Consider the following 23,012-nt stretch of genomic DNA (forward strand, 5'->3'; position numbering starts at 1 on the left):
GTCTCTACTTTTTTTTAATATTCATCTTAAAATAGTCATGGCTGTTATTTGCCAAATAACCCAACCTTTCTGCAATGTGATAGGACCAAGTTGCTTCTAAAGTTCCAAGTTGCTTGCCAGCAGCAGCAAAGCAAATGCTGATAGATAGGTGACATTTGGAGAGCTAGGCACGCCAGATTTTCTGAGGTTACCACGGAGGTCCAACCTGCTGTTCTCCTTAATGAAAGGAGGGGAAATTCAGACTGGCAAAACTGCTATAAGGGATATCTCTGCTCTGAATGTCACGCTGCCCAGATGTCACTTGGCAGGTGGAGAAACAGAGAGAATGAAAATATAGCCCTGGGTATGTGGGTGCTAGCGCGTTGCAAGGGTGAACAATGAGTCTGTCTTCTGAAGCATAATGAAAATAGTGTGGCTCTTGTCCATATTCATTGCACGAGAAAGGACTTTCTCAGGGAGTTGTCACTCCATTTCCCCCATGGCAAGAGATGAACATATGCTTACAAACCTGGGCTCATGACTTGCTCTAGGTTTTAGTATGTCTTTACCATTTTTTTAATGTATGCATGTACATATATGTGTGCTTTTCCCTTACAGATAACAGAATTATAGTACATAAGTTGTTCTGTGGCTTTTTAAAAATTAAATCTCAAATAATACCATAAATATTTATTGTCTATTTGTCCTGAGACTCATCTCAGTTTTAAAATTGGATTTTTGAGCAAAAGTACATGACCATGTAATCATCCACTCTCCTATTAATGAGCATAAATGTTGTCTCTAAAATACTTTAAAATGTGCACAGCTCTCTTCTCAATAAATATTCAAGCAGTGTTTTACTAGAACAAGTAAGACTTGAAGTTACATTTTGCAAGAAAACACTACAGTTACTGAAAGTGAGTTTTCTTTTATTGTAATTCTTTTTCTCCAGTGTTGCGAGATGACTTCCGGCAAAACCCCACTGATGTTGTTGTGGCCGCTGGAGAGCCTGCGATCTTGGAGTGCCAACCTCCACGGGGACACCCGGAACCTACCATCTACTGGAAAAAAGATAAAGTTCGAATCGATGACAAGGAAGAACGAGTAACTGTGAGTTAAACTGCAATGAAGACCTAGGAAGTCTGAATTCCATATCTAGATATGAATATATTTTATTCTGTAATTTATTGTTAATAAAATTGTATTTTAAGCTGGTTACTACTTAAAGCATTTTGAAAGGACCTTTAAAAACCTGGCATGCGGCTTCAAAGACAAGTTATACAAACAAGTCAGGTGTACAAGGTATATTGTTGGCTGTACCACTCTGAATATGTAAATATATCTTTGAAGTATGACATTGATGTTTTAGCTTTTTCTAAATTCTCGAAAGGCTTCTTTGAGCCTTATTAAGTATCCATGAGCCATATTAACTGCATTTCATTTTGCACCATTTTCAAAATTATAAGAGAAAATAATTTGAGGTGATGAATTTCTCACTTATTCTAGTTGTTCCAATTAAATAATACTTATAGCAGCATAAATGTATGCATAAATTAATTTTAAAGCAAATTTAGAAGAAGTGAGTTCAAGTAATTTAGTTCAAGTAGGAAAATATTCTTCCTTCCAAGAAAATTGAAGATCAAGTTCATTAGTTGATTTAAGATTCAAAATAAGACAACCAGAAAGTGGTAATGAGGATAAGCAGGGGAATATCATGTAATCTTTTTTATTTTTGGCAGTATATATAATATTTGTATGTGAAGTTTATAAGTAAGAACCTACCCATTGAGGTAGAATATATCTTTTGATGTTTGTTAGTAAAATTTTTAGTTAGTATAATAACTGAAAATCAATGCATTTTATTGAAGGTAAATTCTTGACTGACCAAATGTGATATTTCAATCAAAAGTTCATATAATTTGAATCTTATCTTTGAAAATATATTTATGATAAATGAGGATTTCTCCTGTGTTCACACTGAGATTACAGTGTAACATAGAACTGATAGGTCATGTAAGAGATCACCACATATGGTCTTCTATTTTAGGCTTTACTGTTAACACTGTGAGAATCTATATCCTAAAGAGAATTTGGTCCCAAATGGGCCAGACTTGTGTATCAAACTTTTGAAAATATGTTATTTGGCTTTTGCTCTGTAACAAACCACCCCTAAGTTAAATGGCTCATAGAAATCATTTAATTAAGACCATGATTCCACAGGAAAGCTAATAGTTCTTCCCCGAGTCAGTTTGTTTGATCTCTGCTAGACTTTCTCATCCTTCCATGGCTTATTTAAATGTATGCTAGCAGCTGAATGATCTAGCACAAGCTTGCTGACATCTGCAAATAAACTGGCTCTCAGGTAGACATCTCAATCTTCTTACCAATCATTTCTAATTTTTCAGTAGAGTAGCTCAGGACGGCCCTGCGGTGTCAGGATCCATCTGTAGCAAGAGAAGGCAAATCCACATGTGCGAGCACCTTTTTTTATGGCAAAAGATTTGCTCTGGTTCCATTGGTCAAATCAATTCACATTGTGAAATTCAGCTTCAAGGGGAAGAAAAATGAATTCCACAATCATTTTTTATAAACCGCCATTAAAACATACTGGATTTAAAGGAAAATATAACCATAGTCTTTTCTTCTCGTGTGAAAAACAGTTGAAAATCTTTTTCTATTACATGGCAAATTTCAGAGCTAAATTTCTCATCTATCTTTGATAAGAACAAACCTACTTGAGATTTGTTTACTTATGAAATTAAAAAATGGATGAACCACCATGTTTTTGTCTCATATCACTTTAAGATTATTCAATCACTGTAAAGTTAAGAATATTAAATTAGATTAATTAGAAAAAATAGAAAAAAGAAGTGAGCTGTTATTCACTCATCTGAAAAAAATTCTGATTGAATATTCCCTTTAGCAGACATTTTTCTGTTTATACTACAGCTTTGTTCATTCACTCAATAAATCCTTCTCATTTAAGAAATATCTATTTAGAGAACACTTATTATTGTCTATGATTGTATCAATTCATACTGGTACCCATAATCACAATAAATATGTTTTATAATTTCATTTGTTTTTATCCAACCTGTCCTTCTTACAAAAATTATTTCTTAATTACAGTTGATATAAAAAAAAGAGGAGTAACGCTATCCATTGAAATGCAAGGCTTATGAAGGCATTGTTTTTCACTATTTAGCTTGCTACCGCACACTAAATGCCTGGCATACTTTTGGCCCTTACAAATGCTCAATAAAGTGTAAATAAGGATTAAAAGGATTAATTGATACTTTGAAATAGGAAAAGGTCTAAAGGGGTAGGGGTGGTGGGAGGGGAATGGGAAAGGAAAGAAGGGAAAGGAAAAATTATGAGAAAAGGAAAAAATGGAAATGAAGTCTATGTAAATAGGGAAGGGTGGAGGGGGTGAAGGGCGCACAGGTAATTGGGAAAAAATAAGAACCAAGATACATCATGTACAGGTACACGCACCCAATGATAAATGTAAACATATTGTATACCTGAAATGTACCAATAAAAGAATTTAAGGAAAATAATGCTCAATAAATACTTGGTGAATTCAAGGTTTCTACTATACTATTCATTATAATTATCTGTTATAATTTTCTGATGACAAATGAAGATAGTAATTCCTTCAACAGCATCTCAGCATGAAGGCAACCCTTGGGATTTAGTCAGGATTGTCACATGATTCAACCTATGACCAGGCAAGAGACAGGAAGACTATTGTAAAGAAGCATCCCCCCCCAAAAAAAAGAAAGAAAAAAAAGAAAAGAAGCATTCCCTAATACAGAGACTCATATTGGGGTTGTATTCAAAAAGTAAACCATACTTACAATGCCTAAGTAGTAAGAGTGACTTGAGTCTTAGATACAGCTGTTATGTTTTGGAAAGAAAATAATGTTTAAGTATTCAAAATTATTATTTAATGGTTTTTTTTCTTTCCTGTTTCTTTTCCTTTCCCTTTTCTTGACTTTTTGTTTAATTTTAACAGATTCGTGGTGGAAAACTGATGATCTCCAATACGAGGAAGAGTGATGCAGGAATGTATACCTGTGTAGGCACCAACATGGTGGGAGAAAGAGACAGCGACCCAGCAGAGCTGACTGTCTTTGGTAAAACTCTCTTTGGAATTATAAATTGCTATTTATAGTCCACTTTTCATTTGTTTTAAGATGTTTTTAATACTAAAACCAGACCATATATGAACCTTTGCTCATTATTTGTGATAACAACCACTTAGAATTGTCTAGTTTTAAAATTTTTTGGTCAGTCTGATAAAAAATTGATGTTGAGAAAGAACTGTAAAACATCAATTCACTTACTTTATCGTTATAGTTGAAATATTTTGGCTTTCATCAAAATGTAAAAAATTGCTGTTCTCAACATCTATTTCAAATACTATCTTTATCTAATGTTTATCACTGGTTCCACTTTAATGCATTTATCATATATATGATAGATATGTGTGTATATAAACTTACCTTAATATAAGTTTTCACTACTGTAGATATTATGTGATTTTTAAAAGTTTCAAGATAGTATTGTGATTTTAAGTGAATTTCAGTGCCAATAAAATAATCTCTTGATTCTATGCATGACATGATACCATCCCTGTTTGTGGTCATTCCTCTAGGACATGCACAAGTGTAGGCTCAAAGTCCTGCACCATTCCCTAAAGAAACTTCTTTCACAGTTTAGGAGGAGCCCATGCAAGTGCCTTCAAGGAAAGAGGAATATTGTGATTTTCCATTACATTTCAAGAGCTAAGGTTGTGCTTTATGAATATGTACCAGAGTGCAGGCCTGCCTGTTCAATCACTCTGAGTACTGTATAATCTCTGAAAATACTCCCTGTGGATACTAAGCTGCTTGAAGTCCCAAATGACAAAGCCAGGAGAAATCCCCTAATTCATTATAAGAATCGAATAGCAAAAATAAAATTGTTCAATGTATGCATGTAAATTTCTGTCCTTGAGAGCTCAGAAAAGTATCAGTTTGCCCCTAAATTTTATGCAGTTGTCCCTTAAGAGACTCACAATGTATTCTACCCTCTAATGAATAAAATACAGTTTTGCCGGGTAAGATGGGAAATTAGTGGTCACTGAGCATTAGCAATGAAAGCCCACAAGTAGAGCTCTTCTATTTAAAGAAACACTCATTGCTATTTTTATGTAACTGCCACAGCTTTGGATTAGAAAAATGTATATTGTAGAAGGATAGACTGCCTTCAGAAGGAAATTGAAAGAGTTTAAATCATTACCCAAGCAATTAGAATTACCAATAATGTGTCTGGATTATGAAATATTTACCTGCTTTCCTTAAAGACATGATGAGAACTGCAGGAGACCCCTAAACATGTCAAGAGTCGTGGGGCAACTTCTAAATTATTTTGAACATAACTATCAACCAAAGAGATTGAATTTGTCTAGAAGCAGTTTCTCTGGAAGAATTGATCAGGAAGATGAGAAACGTTTATCTATTGGTATAAACTAGACAGAACTGACCTGAGGTGCTGTAAGTTGAGGGAAAATATTAAGTTAAGGGAAAAACTAAAATTCCATCATTGATAAGAGAACAACATCTCAACTCAGAAGAAAAACAGAGGAGATAGTCCAAATCAAGAACGTGACAAATATTGTCACATTGGGAGAAATCCTGTCTTTCCCTTGACTTCCTACTGTTAAAAAATAGGAAAAAGTGGTATGCTTTTCAAGGGGAAGCCTTCTTTGTTTCATTTTGGTGCTCTTACCTTCAGGACATATTTTCTAAGAAACCTCATTATATTTCACCATTGTTAAATATTATCATTTCTTATCTAATGTTTACAAACCTGGTTACATCTCACACTCCACCTCCATTTTATTTTCATGTAACAGCAACTCCACCATGTGACTGTCATAATCACTGTGTACTCCAGAGGCCTTTGAGTGTCCTTTGCAACTCCATAAAAAGCAACTCTTGATATTGAGTTGCTCAAGAAATTTAATTGATTTATAATTTGCAAGGACATGGAAAGGAATAAATGTTATTTTTCTTATATAGTAGTCATCTACATCTGAGATAAATTGCTTGAAAAAATTTCTCTTCTTCAAATATTCTGAGTCTTTCATAAACAGGTTTGGATTTAGATGTTTTATAGTTTGAAATTTTCACTTATATTGTTAAAGTGTTCCCTTTTGACCAGACATGATGAATGTAAACTAATCTTTAAAAAGTTCCTGTGCCATACTCCATAAATTATCTATTTTCCTTGTTGTGCAATATTTTCTGTCCATGACCATTTTTATTAAATGGGTACTATCAAATATAAAAATTAAAATACATTATTATGGTCTAAAATGACAGCAAAGTCTATGGCACAGTCTTTAAATTCTTAAAGAACATCGCCTTACAGTTTACATTTGTTAAGTCTTAAAGATCCCAAAGTCAATGAAACTAGAGTTGAACTTCTGTATGCCATTAAATTTTTAAATATGGTGTGATTTTATATGTTTCTAAGTGTTTTTTAAAAATAATAAAATATAGCATGTACATATTTCACAATAATTTTAAATCTCTATTAAAGTAATGCATGAAAGCAGATTTTTTGTATACAAATGCTAGATTATATCATAGGTATTATGAAACATAACAAAATAAAAAGATATCATGCACCATAGTTTTCCAATAAACACACACACACACGCACACTCTCCTCATCATTGAATGTATCTGAATCTACTTTATCCTTTGCTTCTAGTATTTATTACTGTATTTCTACATATTTGCTTATTTTTTATTGATGTATCAACTATATACTTTGTTTTACCTTATATTTCAAAAGATAATTATTTGACCCACTAATATCTATCTCCTCCACTTTCTTATTTGAATTTTCTCAATCTCCCCTGGCCCTACTCTTTCTAGTAAAGTTATTTTAGGAACATTGGCTATGTTTTTAATATTCAGTAAAGTGTTTTAATTGTAAATATTATCAACCATGTGCTGAGTTTTATACTATTGTAATTGCAGTTCTCTTCTGATGATACATTTGCTTTTCTGTAAATTTATAATAATCCATTTTTCACTTATGTTATTCTACACCTGTTATAAATACTTGAAAATCTACATTCTATCTTTCACTTAGTGATTAAATACCCTCCTCACTGTGGCTTCCTGGAGATCTCAGACTGCCCACTGGGTCTAACTGGAATGTATATTGGATCTTCTCCAGAAACTTCCTCTTGATTTTTTCTTTCTTCTTTTTTATGTTGATCCCCTACTTCCTGCATGCTATATTTGCTTCTTTATTCCCTCTATTCAGCAGTGTTTCTGACTTGCTTTCTGCTTGACTGGACTTGAGCACATTCCGAACCAAACTTTTTATTCTAACCAGATCTTAAATTATAAAATTTTAGTATAAAAATAAATTTGCTCAAAATATTAAATTTACCCTTCCAGTATCATTTATCTTGTGTTGCTCTTGAAAAGTCTGCTGTGATTCTCTGATTATTGCATTCCTATATCTTTAGATGTACTCAGATTTCTTTTTTCTCTTTTCAAACTTTTACGACTTTCTTTTTGCCCATTTTCTGAATAGTTTTGGTTTGACATTCATTTCTTTCCCTGTATACATTCTAGGCGAATATTCTCAATTGTTCTGAAAACTAAGAACCAAAACAACTCAACGAAGTCTTCTCTCCATTCTTCTATTCCATTTCTCTGTCAAAAATATAGTTACTAATTAAAAGTTATACCTTCTAGGCCTTTCTCTTCTCTAAATTTTCTTATCCATAATATCCTTTCCCTGTTTCATATGTTTATATTTTCTCTTGTTCGACACAGTTTTAAAACACTGTTTTTAAATTAACTTTTGTGATACGTCCCTTCCTACATTTCCTTAGTTGTTTTCTACCTGCACTCTCCTACATGAAGTGTTCTGTTTTTTGCACTGAAAGACTTCTTTAAATAGTTCCTGTGATCTATTGTTCATTCATATGTAATTGCTGCTCACTAAAAAGATTATTAAGACATTGTGCTAGCCAGTGGGTTTCAATGTAGGATGTCCAGATTGGCAAGTAGCCAGTTCACTGAGGATGAGACACAGATGGGGGCTGATGATGCTGATCGCTGATTTTCAGTAACTGGATGTGAGAGAACTCCGATGATGAATGGAGAGTAGCTGAGATATACGTCGCTAACATTGTGGGAAAGGATAACTCAAGCCAAACATTTAGAAGTATCTATATTTTAAGTATATTCTATGGTTTTCTGTGAGAATCAAGATGTTAGAATATTAATACGATTATCAGGAGACATGTAATTCTCTTTTGAATATATTTCTTCTATCTCTACTATTTGTTAAACCTTGTTTAAGTTCTTAAATAAAATATTTAATAAAATTCCTAGACAGGGCCTTTGCTCTCAAATGTATTTTCATACCATGTTCAGCAGTAACATGAAATTTGGCCTCTAAAATATAGTGAAAGGAGGGCTGGGGATTTAGCTCAGTGGTTTTGCTGCCTGCTGCACAAACCCAAGGACCTGAGTTCAATTCCCGGTACCAAAAAAAAAAATAAATAAAATAAAATAAAATATAGTGAAAGGTATTTATTTCCCTCAGAGAGCATTTACTTATGTGGGTATTTGCTTCCTTGGGTGATCACACCCAGGTAAGAACATTTTTTGCAAGGAGAAATTAATGCAGTCAGGATTTGTTTTATCATATTCAGATGGCATGAATCCAGTTACCTACTCTTGTTTGTTTTGTTTTGTTTTAAGGACTCAATACACATTCCATAGCTATTGGACCCACCTTACCCTCATTCATGCCTTGTTAAATAAAAGGAGATCTATAAGGCCAGCCATCTGATTTCCTCTTTTAATAGACACAGCAGTGTGCAGATGTGACTGGGGCAGCTGAAGTCAAACAAGGTTTAAAAGCAGTGGATAGCTCTAATGTCCTTTTATTGCAGAGTTTTGTCATTACGGGACTTAAAGGACTCTATCTATGTAATTATTGCCACAATACTACTTTTACAATGTCAAGCAAAGTTTATTTTAAAATTACTTAGGTCATCCTAGAAATGGCTGCATGGCACAGCCACTGGCAATTTTATAACCTTTTTCAGTGATTGCATAGAGTTGAATAGAAAAATTTGTTAACTGAATACTTAATTTCCTTCATTATAGTATATAAAAAGAACCTTAGATATTATGCAATCTTCTTTCAGACTTAAGGTATTTTTGTGTAAATTTGAAGATTTTGCTTTCTGAATATTATTGACATAACTACAATGAGACTTTGCATTAGCATTTATTATAGCCACATATAAAGTTGAATTTTCAAGGAATGTCAATTTGTAACTAAATTGACAAGGCAACTTGAGAGGTATATTTTACACAGCAACACACTGGTGAACAATACTATTGTCTCAAGAGAGATTAAGCTTGTAAGCAAGTTATGCAGGTGATTCAAATCCAGTTAATCTCACAGAAAAAAAAATGTTAATTGCATTGGCAAAGTCATTGCCTCTGATCATTCCACAGTTATATAATTAGGGATCAGCTCATTCAGAGAGACTTTAATCTAATTGATAAGCAGTCAGCAGACAGCCCTCCAGATTTCTCCCTCTTTTTTGCAATGTGTGGTCAGACATAGGTGATACCATGAAAAAATTAGTGACCTTATTTTGACATACCTTAAAATTAAATTTTCTTGTTTTTCAATAGTTCAACATTTTTCATACATATTTATTTTAACTGTGAAGAGCTTCATGGACACAATCTATGGAAATTAATGAATACTGAGTGTGCTAACATCAATTTAATAGATTCTTCTATTATCAACTTTCTATCTCACCCTGTAACTTTTGACACAAAAAAAGGAATCTCAAGAGACTTTCTTGTAGCTTTTATAATTATGTCTGAAAAGGACTTAGCTCTGATTTGTATTATGATAACAGTAGCCACTACCAAGGCAAAATACTTAAAATATATATTTCCCAATTTTATAACTTCCTTAGTCTTTAATATTCATGTTTCCAGTTCTGAGATTTTCTGGAAATAAAATGAGATTGAGGAAAGTGGTAAACAATCCTTATAAACATTTTTTGTCAATTAAAAACTATTAGTGATAATTACAATTTTTAGTCTATTACGTTCTGTAAGCAGTTAGGAAAGTTGCAAAGCAGAAAATGACTTTAGTGTATTAACGTAAAACAATTGGAATAATAAATATTACAACTTGGAGATATTAGAAAGGGTCTTATGGAAATTCTCAGAACAATGCTTTAAAATTTGTGAACAAACTCCAGTATATCATTAAATTGCACATTACTTTGTTGAAAGATATAACCTAAGTTTCTCCAGTTGAAACCCATTTAATGTATCATGGATATATAAGTGATTTTCATCTCAGTTGTTCTTAGCATCTAATATTTCCTATCAATTGAATATATTTTCTACCATGAGCCAACATGAGGCTTCCAAAATGTCTCTATCACACACTCTCCTGTGGTTATCCAGTTGCTAAGCAGCTGGACTCTGCTTGAGGGCAGAAGTGAAGAGAGAAGGACACTGTGCACTTCTACACTCTTGCTGTATTCATCAGGATAGCAGTGGTGGTCCTGTGTCTTGCTTCTTCTTAAAATTATAAATCTGGTGCTTCCACGTGTCACCATATAAAACAATGAGGCTCACAACATGCATGATAATCCAAACCACCTTAAAGATCCCTATTAGTGTGCTCTAAGAGAAGTTAGTTTTGTAACATGTCTAATGTCAATTTTGCTTTTTAATTGCATGTTGCAATATTATTACTGGTAGATATTCAGAGAAACACAGAGAAACTTTGCCTGAAAGTGTATGTGTGTGTGTGTGTGTATTTTAATGCAGCTACCCTCATGTGTTGTCTAATGGCTTATTTTATATTCAGCATAAGGCCATAAAAATATTCCATAATAAAAAATAGCTTTCCTATTCTGATGAGTTAATAAATTTTCAATGTATGGATTTGCCATACATTTTAGGATTGTATCCTAAAATCTCTCATTTTCCAATTTTGTCAGCATTGCTACAATCCTACATTTTTCTTATTTTTGTTGTGGTTATCAATTATCAAATGTATTTCTCTGCATTGTTTTGTATTGCAGTGTTTATAAATAATGCTTATTTTGATTCTTTTTCAATATTCACAATTTTTTTTTCTTACTGATTACCAATGTTGACATATTCCTCTTGTTACTGACTTCAGTGAACATGACTTCAGTATCTTAACTTTTTAAAATGATACTGGCATTTAATTTCTGACAAAAAATCATTACCCTTAAGAACTGTCTCTTATTCCTTCTTTAGATTTTTTAATTAAAAAGCTATATCTTCAGATATTATTTTATTTTCCACTTTCTGTTATATAAGTATCGACCTTTGTCTTATTAATTCAGAACTAGTTTGACTTCAAAGAGGACAAATGTGATGACCAATGGGGTTAAGTAAGCAGAAGTTGATTTTTCTCAGACCTAGCATTCTCCATATATGCACCACACCCCACAATTTTTACCCGTCAATATGCTCAGATCCTTTAAATGGAAAGTTGGAAATCTTTTAAGACTTTTTTTTTTACTCCCTACACATCTGATTGATCACCCAGATTTTAATCTCTTAAGTCTGTCCCTTTTCCATACCCTCAGGAGTGTCTTGTAAGCTGAAATAAGTTCTTATAAGGACCCTTTGACCTAATATATTGCTTCATGTTTCTCTTCTGTTTCATCTTTCACAGATCTGCCAACATGATCTTTCTCATATGCGTATTAAGTATTTAATCTCTTGCTTAAGAATCTTCCATAGCTTTCTATGACTGAGGGCAGAGGTCCCATTCCTTACATGGCCCACAAGCCCTCTCTGGTCTTGCTTCTCTTTCACTGTCAGGCAGGCTTCACCTCCCGTCATTCCCCAGTGACACTGAGCAGCTAGTAGTTTATCACCCACCAAGCTCAGAGCCTGGCATAGAACAGGCTTATACTAAATGTGCTGAAATGCCTGTGTGGACGAGGAAAGACTTCTCTAGCTTGGTCATCTACATCCAAGGTTATTGTACAATATTACTGTTAACATCTTGATAAATCTTTTTCAATCTCAATGTGGTATCAGTAATGATTTAGTCTTTGAGCCACTCTACCATCACATCAGCCTTTTTTATTTTTTTATTTTAAAACAAGGTCTTGCTAAATTGCCTAAGAGGCCTTGAATTTCAGATCCTCCTGTCTCAGCCTCCTAAGTAGCTGGGATCATAGGTGTGGACCATTCTGCCCAGTGGCCTTAGTCTTTTAAACAGTGCATTAAGACAGGTTTTTAGATAGATGGGATGAATAGCCACAACTGATAGCACAGAAAATCCAATCCAACTGAATATGCTAATGACTGATTTGTACTATAAGGAGTGATCAACACTTACAGTGAATGTTTAAACTTACTTAAAAATTATAGTAAAAGATACATTGCCATAAATCCCCCTAAAAATATTTGCCTTTGTTTCAAACACATTTATCCCCTAGTTCTTGGCGTTTTCTGAAGGCACTCTGTGAGTGAGTGTTTTCTGAGGTATGATCACAGATGCAGTGAGTGCCATCAGTGGAAAGGCAAGCTTGTACGAACATCACAGCCTGTCCTCCCTTACCATCCTTCTTCAACACATCTGACACTGTGGCTTCTAGCTTTTCCTTAAAGTGAAAATGACCATGAAAGTCAAAGTTTTGAATCTATTCAGTATATTGAGGCAGTCATGACAGCACAACAAAAGACAGGAGAGAGGATGTCCAGAACTGTTTCCGAATGTGACAAGGATGGGCTGGATGTATTCGAAATGATGGGGATTGGTTTGAGAGAAGAGTTACTGCCAACAATTTTATGGTAATTATTTTTACAACTTTAAGCATTTATCATATTTCAGATCACATCTGGTATATTAACATTTGTAACACCCATAAGGATATAATAATGTCATTGTTTACTTACTGCCAGAAACAGTAACTCAGTATCAAATATGTTATTTTTACAATAGTTGTTTTGGAAATATAGTCTCCAGAGTTTAAAAGGATAGTTATAAATCACCTCATCACTTATGTACATTTGTTCTGTAGTTTAGGTGAGATATTTTGCTGCTAATTAATTCTGATTACCTAAAGTCCTTAGAAACCTTTTCTCTAATTTTTATGGATTGTTTGTAAACTTAAAGTTTTTTGTTTTGTTTTTTTGCCTTATAAAGTCGCATTTGCTTGCTTTGTGAATGGCTTGGAGTTTTGGAGTCTCTGAATGCAGATACTGGATATAAGCAAGCCTGAGTTTTGAACTCTACTAATTCTCATTGGAGCGATGCATTTGTCTTCTTTCTAAATGCCAGTGATCCTTGACTTTTTCATAAGAATATTTCCCTAGCAACTTACACATTTATTTCTTAAATATGGACCTTGATTTTTTTAGTACAACCATATAAACCTAGCCTATACTTTTAACATATATTACTTTAAGTATTTCATTTTCTTCAAAGGTTTCTTGCTGAGAATGTTTCAACTTTTGTGCCACTGTAATTATAACTAAACTAAAACATTTGAAATTAGTCTTAAATGGCTAAATATGGCCAGATGGCCAGATAAATTGTGTCAACTCCCTATGGATCTCGTCTTTCTTTACCTTGACTTAGTTCTCTTTCTAGTTGAATAACTAGCAATATTAGATTTGCCTATGATTTCAGGACATGTGCTAATAAATTTTAAATGATAAATTTTCCAATATCATACCATTATCAAAAAGGAAAGAAACTGGACAAAGAACAAAATTTTTGAGGGATACATAAAAGTACTTTTGTTTTACATTTCTTTTAGACACTAAGAGTTTTATGATTAGGAATTAATTTTCATCTTGTTTTGTGTAGAGAGGTGCTAGAATACAGTTTAACAATGATGGGTAAGATTAGCAAAAAAATAAAGTGAAGTTCTAAAAGAATGCTGAATAAAAAAGTAGTTAATAAAGTAAAAAAAAGTGAGCATCTCAAACACATAGGAGAACTTTAAAATTATTCAGAATGCTAAAAATTTTGCAACGATAATGAAAATGTTTGTACTAAATCAAAAACCAGGTAGACAACTTTATATACATGAAGTGGAAATACTGTTGGATCCTTGTTAAGTAATAACTTTACTAGGAAATTTTAGGTAACACATGAAGAGCACATTTTTTCTATTCTTAATGGAATGTTAATTTTTACTTTCTTTTTAATGTTTAAATGTGTTTTGACTTTTGGTTTTACCACTTGGAGAGATGGTAATACATTAATCATTTTTAAACTATCCTTATTTCTATTAAATTCAGTGTTTTGAATTTTTTATGGTGCTATCTACAAGATTTGGCTCAGGAATTCACTGAAATAAATTTACTATTTTTCCATAAGGTTTATGGTTTTGTATACAAACCATAGTCACTCCTGTGTTTAAAAATATTTAATCTTGTTCAATTGTATTGTATACACAAGGCCTTGTCAGATATAGTTGAAATAGAGTTATGAACCTATGTACCAAAATTAAATAACACTTCCTTTACTTTTTCCACCTTGAACTAGCGCATGAACATTCAGTTCATTTTACTGTTTTCTTTGTTTTTTCCCAGAACGACCAACATTTCTCAGGAGGCCAATTAACCAGGTGGTGCTGGAGGAAGAAGCTGTAGAATTTCGGTGTCAGGTCCAGGGAGATCCTCAACCAACTGTGAGGTGGAAAAAGGATGATGCAGATTTGCCAAGAGGAAGGTAAGACCCTCACGTGGATTGAAGGTGGTCCAATGACCAGTGAATAATTAGAAAAGAAAAAGATGCAAAAATCTACATATCAGACACTTCTGTATTTTGTATTATTTTTCATGGTACAGGACTTCCACCTTGGGCTATTTTTTGTTTTATTTTGAGATAGAATCTTACTAAGTCGCTAAGATGCTCAGCCTGCGTCTTGAGATCCTCCTCCCTCAGTCTTCCCTAGTGCTGGGATGCCTAATGTGTGCCACCACATGCAAATTGATACATGTAAGTTTTATACAAGCCACACAGATGCTGTTTCCATTTTACAGTCATTCAGACTTTCAACATCAGTTTTTCAATGAACATCCTCATTAATGTCCATCTTTTGCTGCGTCTGGTATCCCTCAGTAACAACAATTGCTGAGGTGTTACTCTGCTCATATCCCTTGTAGAAGTGCCTCTTTCTGATTAAGTTGTTGCCCACCAACCCCACTTGCTTCCTCAGCACCTGCCCTGTTTCCATGTTTTTTTCTCCACCCTGTATGCCATCTGCCTTCCTTCAATGCCCAAAGCTTCTCTCATAAGAGTCTGCTCAAAGTAGCTGAGTGCATGGCCCCGAGATAGGAGAGAAAACAGCAAGAGAAGAGAGCAAATAAATCGCATCACTGTCCCCATAGGAATCTGTCCTCAGGATCCTCCTGTCACTGTCCCCCTGCCCTTGCTTCCTGGACAGAGTCTCTTCATCTGTTTCCTCTCCTCCTTCCCCAAACCCTAAAACCCAATCTCTCATTTATCTACAGAATCAAAGACATATTTTAATGATTACTGAGAATAATTTACTCCCCCTCCCCCTTAGTTTTTTAAGACAGAGTCTTGCTATGTAGTTCAGGCTGGCTTTAAACTCACAATGTAGCTCCGGCTGGCCTGGAACTAAAGGCAATCCTCCTGCCTCAGCTGCCCTAATGCTGTTATTACAGGTGTGCTCCACTATGCCCAGCTAATTACTGTCCATTTTAAAATAACTTTTAATTTTAGATTTATAGGAACATAACAGAGTAAGTTAGTAAGAGTTAGTAAGAGTTAGTAGTTAGTAAGCTACGTAACAGAGAGTTCCTATACACTCTGAACCTAGTTTTTCTTATTTCTAACATCTAACCTGACTGTAAAATATTTGTCACAACTAATAAAAAATGTTGATATATAATAATTATATAAAGTGTAAACATTATTTGGATTTCACCAACTTTTCATTAATATTCTCTTTATGCCGTAGGATACATTCCAAGCAATTTATTTAGTTCCATAGCATAAGCTATTGCATTCATTTGTCATGTTTCTCTTGTAGCTTCTGATCTGTGACAAGTTCTTAGTATTTTTTTTCATGACCTTGACGATCTTGCAGAAAATACTGGCCAGGTATTCTGCAGTATGTGTGGCAAACTTGAATTTTTCCAGTGCTCTTTCATTGTTGGCCTGGTTTTAAATCTTTTAGAAATAAGGCCACCAAACTGAAGCATACTTCTCTTTCCATTTTAATCAGGGGTACATGATATCTAAACAAAAGTACTAATGATCTTGCCAATTTTTAAATGTTAAAAAACATCAAGTTGAGGACAGATTTATAAATAGAAAGTTGTAAGAGTGGGTTGCATTTTAAAATGTCTGTATTTTCAATGATGGTAAGTTAAAAAATTATGCATAGGTTGGCTTTTCCAAATTTACTACAGACATTGTCTTAAACTTGACAATTTCAGCTGCTATGCACTTCTCCAAATCTTGTCAAATTCATTACAATCAAAGTTCAAATACTGACAAGTGAAACAATAAAATACAAACTACATTTTCAGAATGATTGTTATCAAGACATCTAAAAACAAGCTTGAGATTTTGAAAACTCTCACCTCTGCTAACTTCTTTTAACATGTTTTCATCGCTTTGGGCTCTGGTTTTCTATTACTGGCATTATACTATTGCAGTACGGTGTGACCAGCTAAATGTTTTAAAGCATTAGGGAAACAGAAGGGCTGGGTAAGCTTTAAATTATTACATTAGAATGGCTTACATCAAGGATCAGTGCAGTATAACAACTGAGGTCATTATTTTTATCATGTTAGAAGACGTACTTTTTCTATTCCCAACCTTTAAATGATATTCCAAAGATGCCTGTTAATTCTAAAATTTGTGTGTATTAGTATAAGCTTCATTTATGCATAATGAAGGAGGAAAGAGACCTCTTTACTTTGTGAGAAATAACAGTAATGACTTTTAGCCAACTGAAGACAAAATCAACAACATTGATTCTATTACATTATTTAGGTTTTTGACAAGGGAAGTAGCCATTGTTCTTGTATAAGCAATTGGTGTGGAGGATGACATTTCTTTGGCTTAACATATAATGGAATTCAAATAAGGTTTCTGTAGTGGTTCATGCTTAACACATTTATGGATAGTAAAGCTTTCTAGGGCAGCTGCGTAGCCTATAATTACTGTGTAAGTAATATGTGACTATTTTTCTTTTGGAGACAAGAAAAGATTTTGAATTCCCGTTTAAATTTATAAAATGCTGTGATAGCTATTCAAACCTTCAACACAGAAGAAGGTATCTGTGCCAACTTCTCAGTAACTGGAGATGAATTGAAGAAGTATTTTTCCCCGTACAGTGAAAATATTTTTAAGTAGTACCCGTGTGCCTGTTTCTTTTATTTAGCCTTAAATTCCTGACCTTTTTCAGTAGCTACTTTAATGAAATTACAATAAATTCTTGGTAAGTTGTAGTGAAAACATTTCTAACTAGGCTAAGGAGTACAGCAAATCTAACGGTACTCCTTATGCCCAACCCAGAACAAAGTATTTATGTGGACATTTTTCCCATGACAAAGGAAAAAAATTGGAAGGACTCTTCATGTTAGATAAGCTACTATGAAAACGTTAATAAAAATATTAATTTCTTGTCAAAATTTTTGAAGCTATTACTATTTCATAGTGACTTTTTCAGGAAGAAAAAATCAGGGCTTTTTTATGAATGCTAAGTATCAATACCTGGTTTACCACAAGAACTCATATATATTGTATTAAAATAAGTCAGCACTGAATAGGGGAACAAAAGGGTATTGCATTTCATAGTTCAAAATGATTATGCTTTTTTAAAAGCATAATTTCTAAAAGCACACTTTAAATCATAAAAAATGAGCGTTCAGGTTTACCTACATTTATTTATTACCTACTGGGGTTTTTTTTGGTACCGGGGATTAAACTCAGGACCTTGTGCTTGCGAGGCAGGCGCCAGAACCACTGAGCTAAATCCCCAGCCCTATTACCTACTGTTTTTAAAGTGTTCATTTCTGGTTTGTAAAAGTTAGTCATTTAGCAAATTAAAGGTATTGCTTTTGATTCTTTGTTTTTTATTATATGTTAATGAGTCTGGACAATTTGAGAATGTATTCACATATTCAGTTTTAAAGAAAATAAATACAACTAGAACTAGTTTCTTCCTCAAACACATTTTTCCTTCTAGGCAACCCTAAAACCTTTTACTTATTACTTTTCTTGATAACCAAATGCCTTCAACATATCTTCCCACAGGTCTTTTACAGGAAAGAATTTGCTAGTATTTATACTAAATGAGTGTTCCATTGTATGCCATGCTTCATCATGGTATAAAAATATTACATATTTTCTTATATCAAAAATATGTGTCAATGTGCCATGAAAAAATATCATAAACATAGAGAAATTGAACATAATAAACTTATAACTAAAGAAATAAAAATAAAAGTGAAGTATACCAATGCTAAAATATTCTGTTCAATCACATAGTAGCAAGGAGAATTTAAATATCCCTCTCAGAATTTAGGTAAAAAGTGGTGTGATTTGTCTAATTGTGATTTCTTATCTGGGCATCTCCGCATAGTTTTCATTTCATTTCCTTATTTGTAGTCTTTAAATAACTATAATCTGTATATTTAACATCCTTCACCAATCATATAATTTTTACCTTATCATTGTTTGTTAGTTTCATGATCTTTTTTATTCCATTTTTATTTATTTTCTAAACTAACTCTAAAATGACCCTAACTTCCTCTATAAGGATCTACAGTATAGAAAGAAAGGTTCATAATAGCTTGTCAGAGCAAAAAGGAAATAAAGTATGCCATTTACATTCTTATGTATGCCTGTAAATTCCAAACGGAGTTGATGGCTTGCAATAGTGATATAATTCATGAATATTTCATAAAACAGAAAAAGAACTGGAGACTAAGTGTTACAAGATATATAGTGCAGAATTCTATCAATTTTCCTGAACTCACTGACAAATTCCCTTTCTAAAGTGCAAGTCTATTTTAAGAGTCTTTCAGAGTTCTTAGTTTCATGAAATATGAGATTCACAGAAATACATGATTCTTTAAGAAAAGAAACTGAATAGAACCACTTATAATTCACTCTTTTGTGCCACTTTTACCCAAAGTGGCTCCTTATACTTAGTCCTGGGAAATGTTCTTACGTTAATTGTCTGGACGCTCCATTGTTTAGAGCCTGTGCTCCTGGCATCCATGGATCCTGAGCCCTCTGAGGAGATCAGCCTTCTCCAGGGATAGTGCATACCTCAAGGCCAGGTGGTAATTTGGGCTCTTACTAAATAACCACTGTGATTAGATTGGCTGATGAAGATTAGTCAGTTAAAATGATTTTTAAAAAGAAGGTGGAAACTGAGAACAGGAGAAAAGCAATGCATATAGCCCATTGTGACATTTTAAGAAAGGAATTTTTCCTCAAAAGTCTGATACAGAAAGAAGAGTGTAAGTAAAAATTCTGTGTCTTTTGTGCTAAACTGGTATCTTTGTCATTTCTATCTGAAAAAATACTAGAAGCTGCAAGGGCAATTACTGAGATATCTTTTCATTCAGATAACAATAGCACAAAGAATATTTAAGCCGTTACCTGGGATGTTGGACTTTGGGCCTTGTTCTACCACTCTTTGATCATGTATCTGTTTAGTTATACTCCCAGGTTCTGAAAAGAGCATTCAATAGATTTCTCTACTACTAACTAGAACTATGACCTCGAAGAAGCTATTTAAAGTCTTTGTGTTTTTTGGCCTCAATGTGGGGACTAATGATTACCCTGTACTTTGATTCATTTATACAGGGTAAATAATTATGTTCTATCTTCTAAATCAAAGGATTCTTAAAATGATACAACTATTTCAAGGCATGATAAACATTGTGAAGTGGATACACATACAAATCACCTCAGTTTTATAAATCCAACTGATTGGTTGCATTTACTATTTGTGTACATAGTTACAAGGAAAGACTGTTTAACGATGACAGAAAGTATTCAAGTTTTATATGATTATTACACCTTCTCCTTTCATTAGAAAATGGTTTTGCATAGAAACATGACATTTTATTTATTCATCAGATACATTTTTCTCTTAGATTACATAAATTAATTTATAAATTTTACTAGCCTGTTTGCCAGGCCTGAAAGTTGCTACCCACTTTTCCACCTCTGGGAAATTGTACATCCTCCAAGTATTGTGGCCTAGCCCCTTGGCAATCAGATCTAAATTAAGATCTTTACATTTATTCCATTACACTGTACCATTTTTTTCTAGTAATCAGAATACCACCACTTTAACAAAGGTTTGTGTTGTGAACAAAGTAAACATTTTAGTAGACTTACAATGTGTCATGCATGTACTCTGCCATATATATGTACACCAACTTTTAAAGAATATTGTTACAGAATAATATTATTCTCATTTGAGAAATAAAGAAACAGAAGCTTTAAGAAATTAAGTTTCAAAAGCCACACATTATTAAGTGTTGTGGACAGGACTCGATTTACAATCTGCCTAATGTAAAATCTATATTTTAAACTGGTAAGCTCCATAATTGTTCACTATCTATGTATTTGAGCTACTAGTAAATTATGTATTTTAGGTAAAAAAAATTAGATAATTTATTACAGACACTATATAGGAGTTATTACATAGAAATACTATACGATGTTATAGTTAAGGGTAATTTTTTAGAGCAATTCCATAAGCTACACCTGTAAAGTCTTAGTATTTTGAAATTTTAAACTTCGAACAGTTTAAATTATCTTCTTGGAAACTGAAAATACAGCTTTTGTTTACAAACAGGATTAATTGGAAACTTTCGATTGCCAAAATGGTACTTTTTCTGTGTTTTCATCAAATAGGTGATAATAGTTGCTGTCAACACAAAACTAATTGCTGCCTAGAGTGGGAGGTCCATGGTGCCCAGTGCTGTGACCACACTGGCCCATCTGTTGAGCCTCTCAGATTAGGAACAATGCTTGAAATGGCATCCCATTTGGGTGTTGGCCAGTGGTCAACTGACAATCTGGAACCTACTTGGAATATGAAGTGCCTTGAAGTCCAAGATGCTTTGCAGTCCATTAACTGGCAGCTCTTCTGTTATGTGTGGGCAGAGCCAAGAGCGGGTGCCAATTTGGCAAGCAGAGGATCTGTCTGAGGGCCACCTGTCATTGGCATGTGGATACTGCCTGACACGAGAGCCAGTAGGTGTGGTTTTCCATCAAAGCGTGGCATGTTAGAGCATTTAGTTAGGCTGAAGTGTGGACTAGGGTTACATTTTACCTTAGCCCAACTGTAGGAAGAGACTGAGTTCTATCAGGATGAAGACACCACACGACATAGAGGAATGGATATTTACCATTAGTGACCCTCTCCCTTGTTTCTAAGTATTTACCGGAGCTGTACACAAAGTCTAAAAAGGAAAGATATTGGGTTAAATATATTAAGAAATCCTCACATTCATAAAGCAATTTGTGGTTATATTCAATTTAAATGATGTTTAATAACTCAAGGTTTTTCTCAAGATATGTATCTGACTGATTTTGTTAACATTTTTGATAGTTAATTATGTTGTGCCAAAAGGTAAACTAATTTTTAGGAGATTATTGTACTTATTTGAGCTCTGGCATAATTCATAATGTTATTTTAAACAATACACACACCCTGTTTGAATTTTAGAGTTCCTAACTGCAAATATCTAAGGTGGATCGTTTCTGTTGTATCTATACATTTAGAAATGATATAAGTCCTTAGGAACAAGTCAAAACAATTAAAGAAGCATAGTGATACTTTTTCCCAAACAAGAAAAAGAAAAAAAACCCTGAAAATTCCAATACGTAAACCTAAAGAACACTAAAATTACATTATCCATGTACCTATTTCTAAGAAAACCACTAATTTGTATATTTTCGTGTATTTTGCCAAATTTCTGAATGTGTTTAGACATTTTAAAATTTTATAATTGCAGGCCGGGGATTTAGCTCAGTTGTTCCAGCACCTGTCTCGCAAGCACAAGGTCCTGAGTTCAATCTCTGGTACCAAAAAAAGAAAAAAAAAGAAAGAAAGATACATGAATAAATAAATAAAAGTTTATAATTAATGTTCAACATGAATGTTCAATTAGCTTTTATTAGAAAACATTAGTATTTATTCAAAAGCATTATTTTCATTACATTTTTCTTTCTCATGAGAATAATATTAATAAATGTATTTTGATAGGCCTTATATCAGAGTAACCATTTTACATTAATACTTTTATTATCATTATAACAAATTTGTGATGTAAAAGCAATCATTACTTGTACAAATGTAACAGCTGAACACAAAGTATATAAATATGCCAGGGTCAATCCACCTAAGAAGGACCTGGGCTGTCAGGCTCATTGTCAACACCCTGACCACTGGTTAAGGTATAAGGCAGTGATATTTTTCCATTTTTTGCTTCAGACTGAAGATTAGGAAAAGACAATCTAATATGCTTGCCTAGAAATGTTGTATAATCAAAAAAAGTTTGGGTAATGAAATATGTTAAATATTTTATAATTGTTTCATGACAATGATATATCATCAATAACACATAAATCCATTGTATCAACCAAAAATATAATTGTGTCTATTGCTTTTCATTTATCATTACTTGCACATTTAAACAAAATTTATATTTTTTTTACAAAATGTTTTAGCCTTACATATTCTTATTTTTTCCCAACATTATATCAGGAAAAAAAGTGTCATCAGAAGCCAAACAAATACTTGTTGAAAAAACCAAATAATATGATTATATAAATCTAGAACATGAACTCTTTTAGTACATTGAAATTTTTGCTTATCTTTTCATCTTTGTCTCGCATATTGCTTGGACTATTGAATTTACTAAGTATTTGCTCACGTTTTCTTG

The 23,012-nt window shown here is 33.3% G+C and overlaps 1 protein-coding gene across 14 annotated transcripts in view; it reads left to right on the top strand.

The window, feature by feature from the left end:
- The window catches only part of Robo2 (roundabout guidance receptor 2), a 1,655,220-nt gene that overhangs the window by 1,490,027 nt on the left and 142,181 nt on the right, over positions 1-23,012 (top strand). For all 14 annotated transcript variants that reach the window (XM_087208379.1, XM_087208384.1, XM_004842193.4 and 11 more), the window contains 3 exons: positions 932-1,089; positions 3,998-4,118; positions 14,646-14,784. In XM_087208379.1, coding sequence (XP_087064505.1) covers positions 932-1,089; positions 3,998-4,118; positions 14,646-14,784 — 418 coding nt within the window. The remainder of the gene's footprint in view (positions 1-931; positions 1,090-3,997; positions 4,119-14,645; positions 14,785-23,012) is intronic.

Source organism: Heterocephalus glaber, unplaced genomic scaffold, assembly GCF_053883595.1.
Source record: "Heterocephalus glaber isolate CG9 unplaced genomic scaffold, H.glaber_assembly_v1.0 deba00000122, whole genome shotgun sequence".
NCBI classification, from domain to species: Eukaryota; Metazoa; Chordata; class Mammalia; order Rodentia; family Bathyergidae; genus Heterocephalus; species Heterocephalus glaber.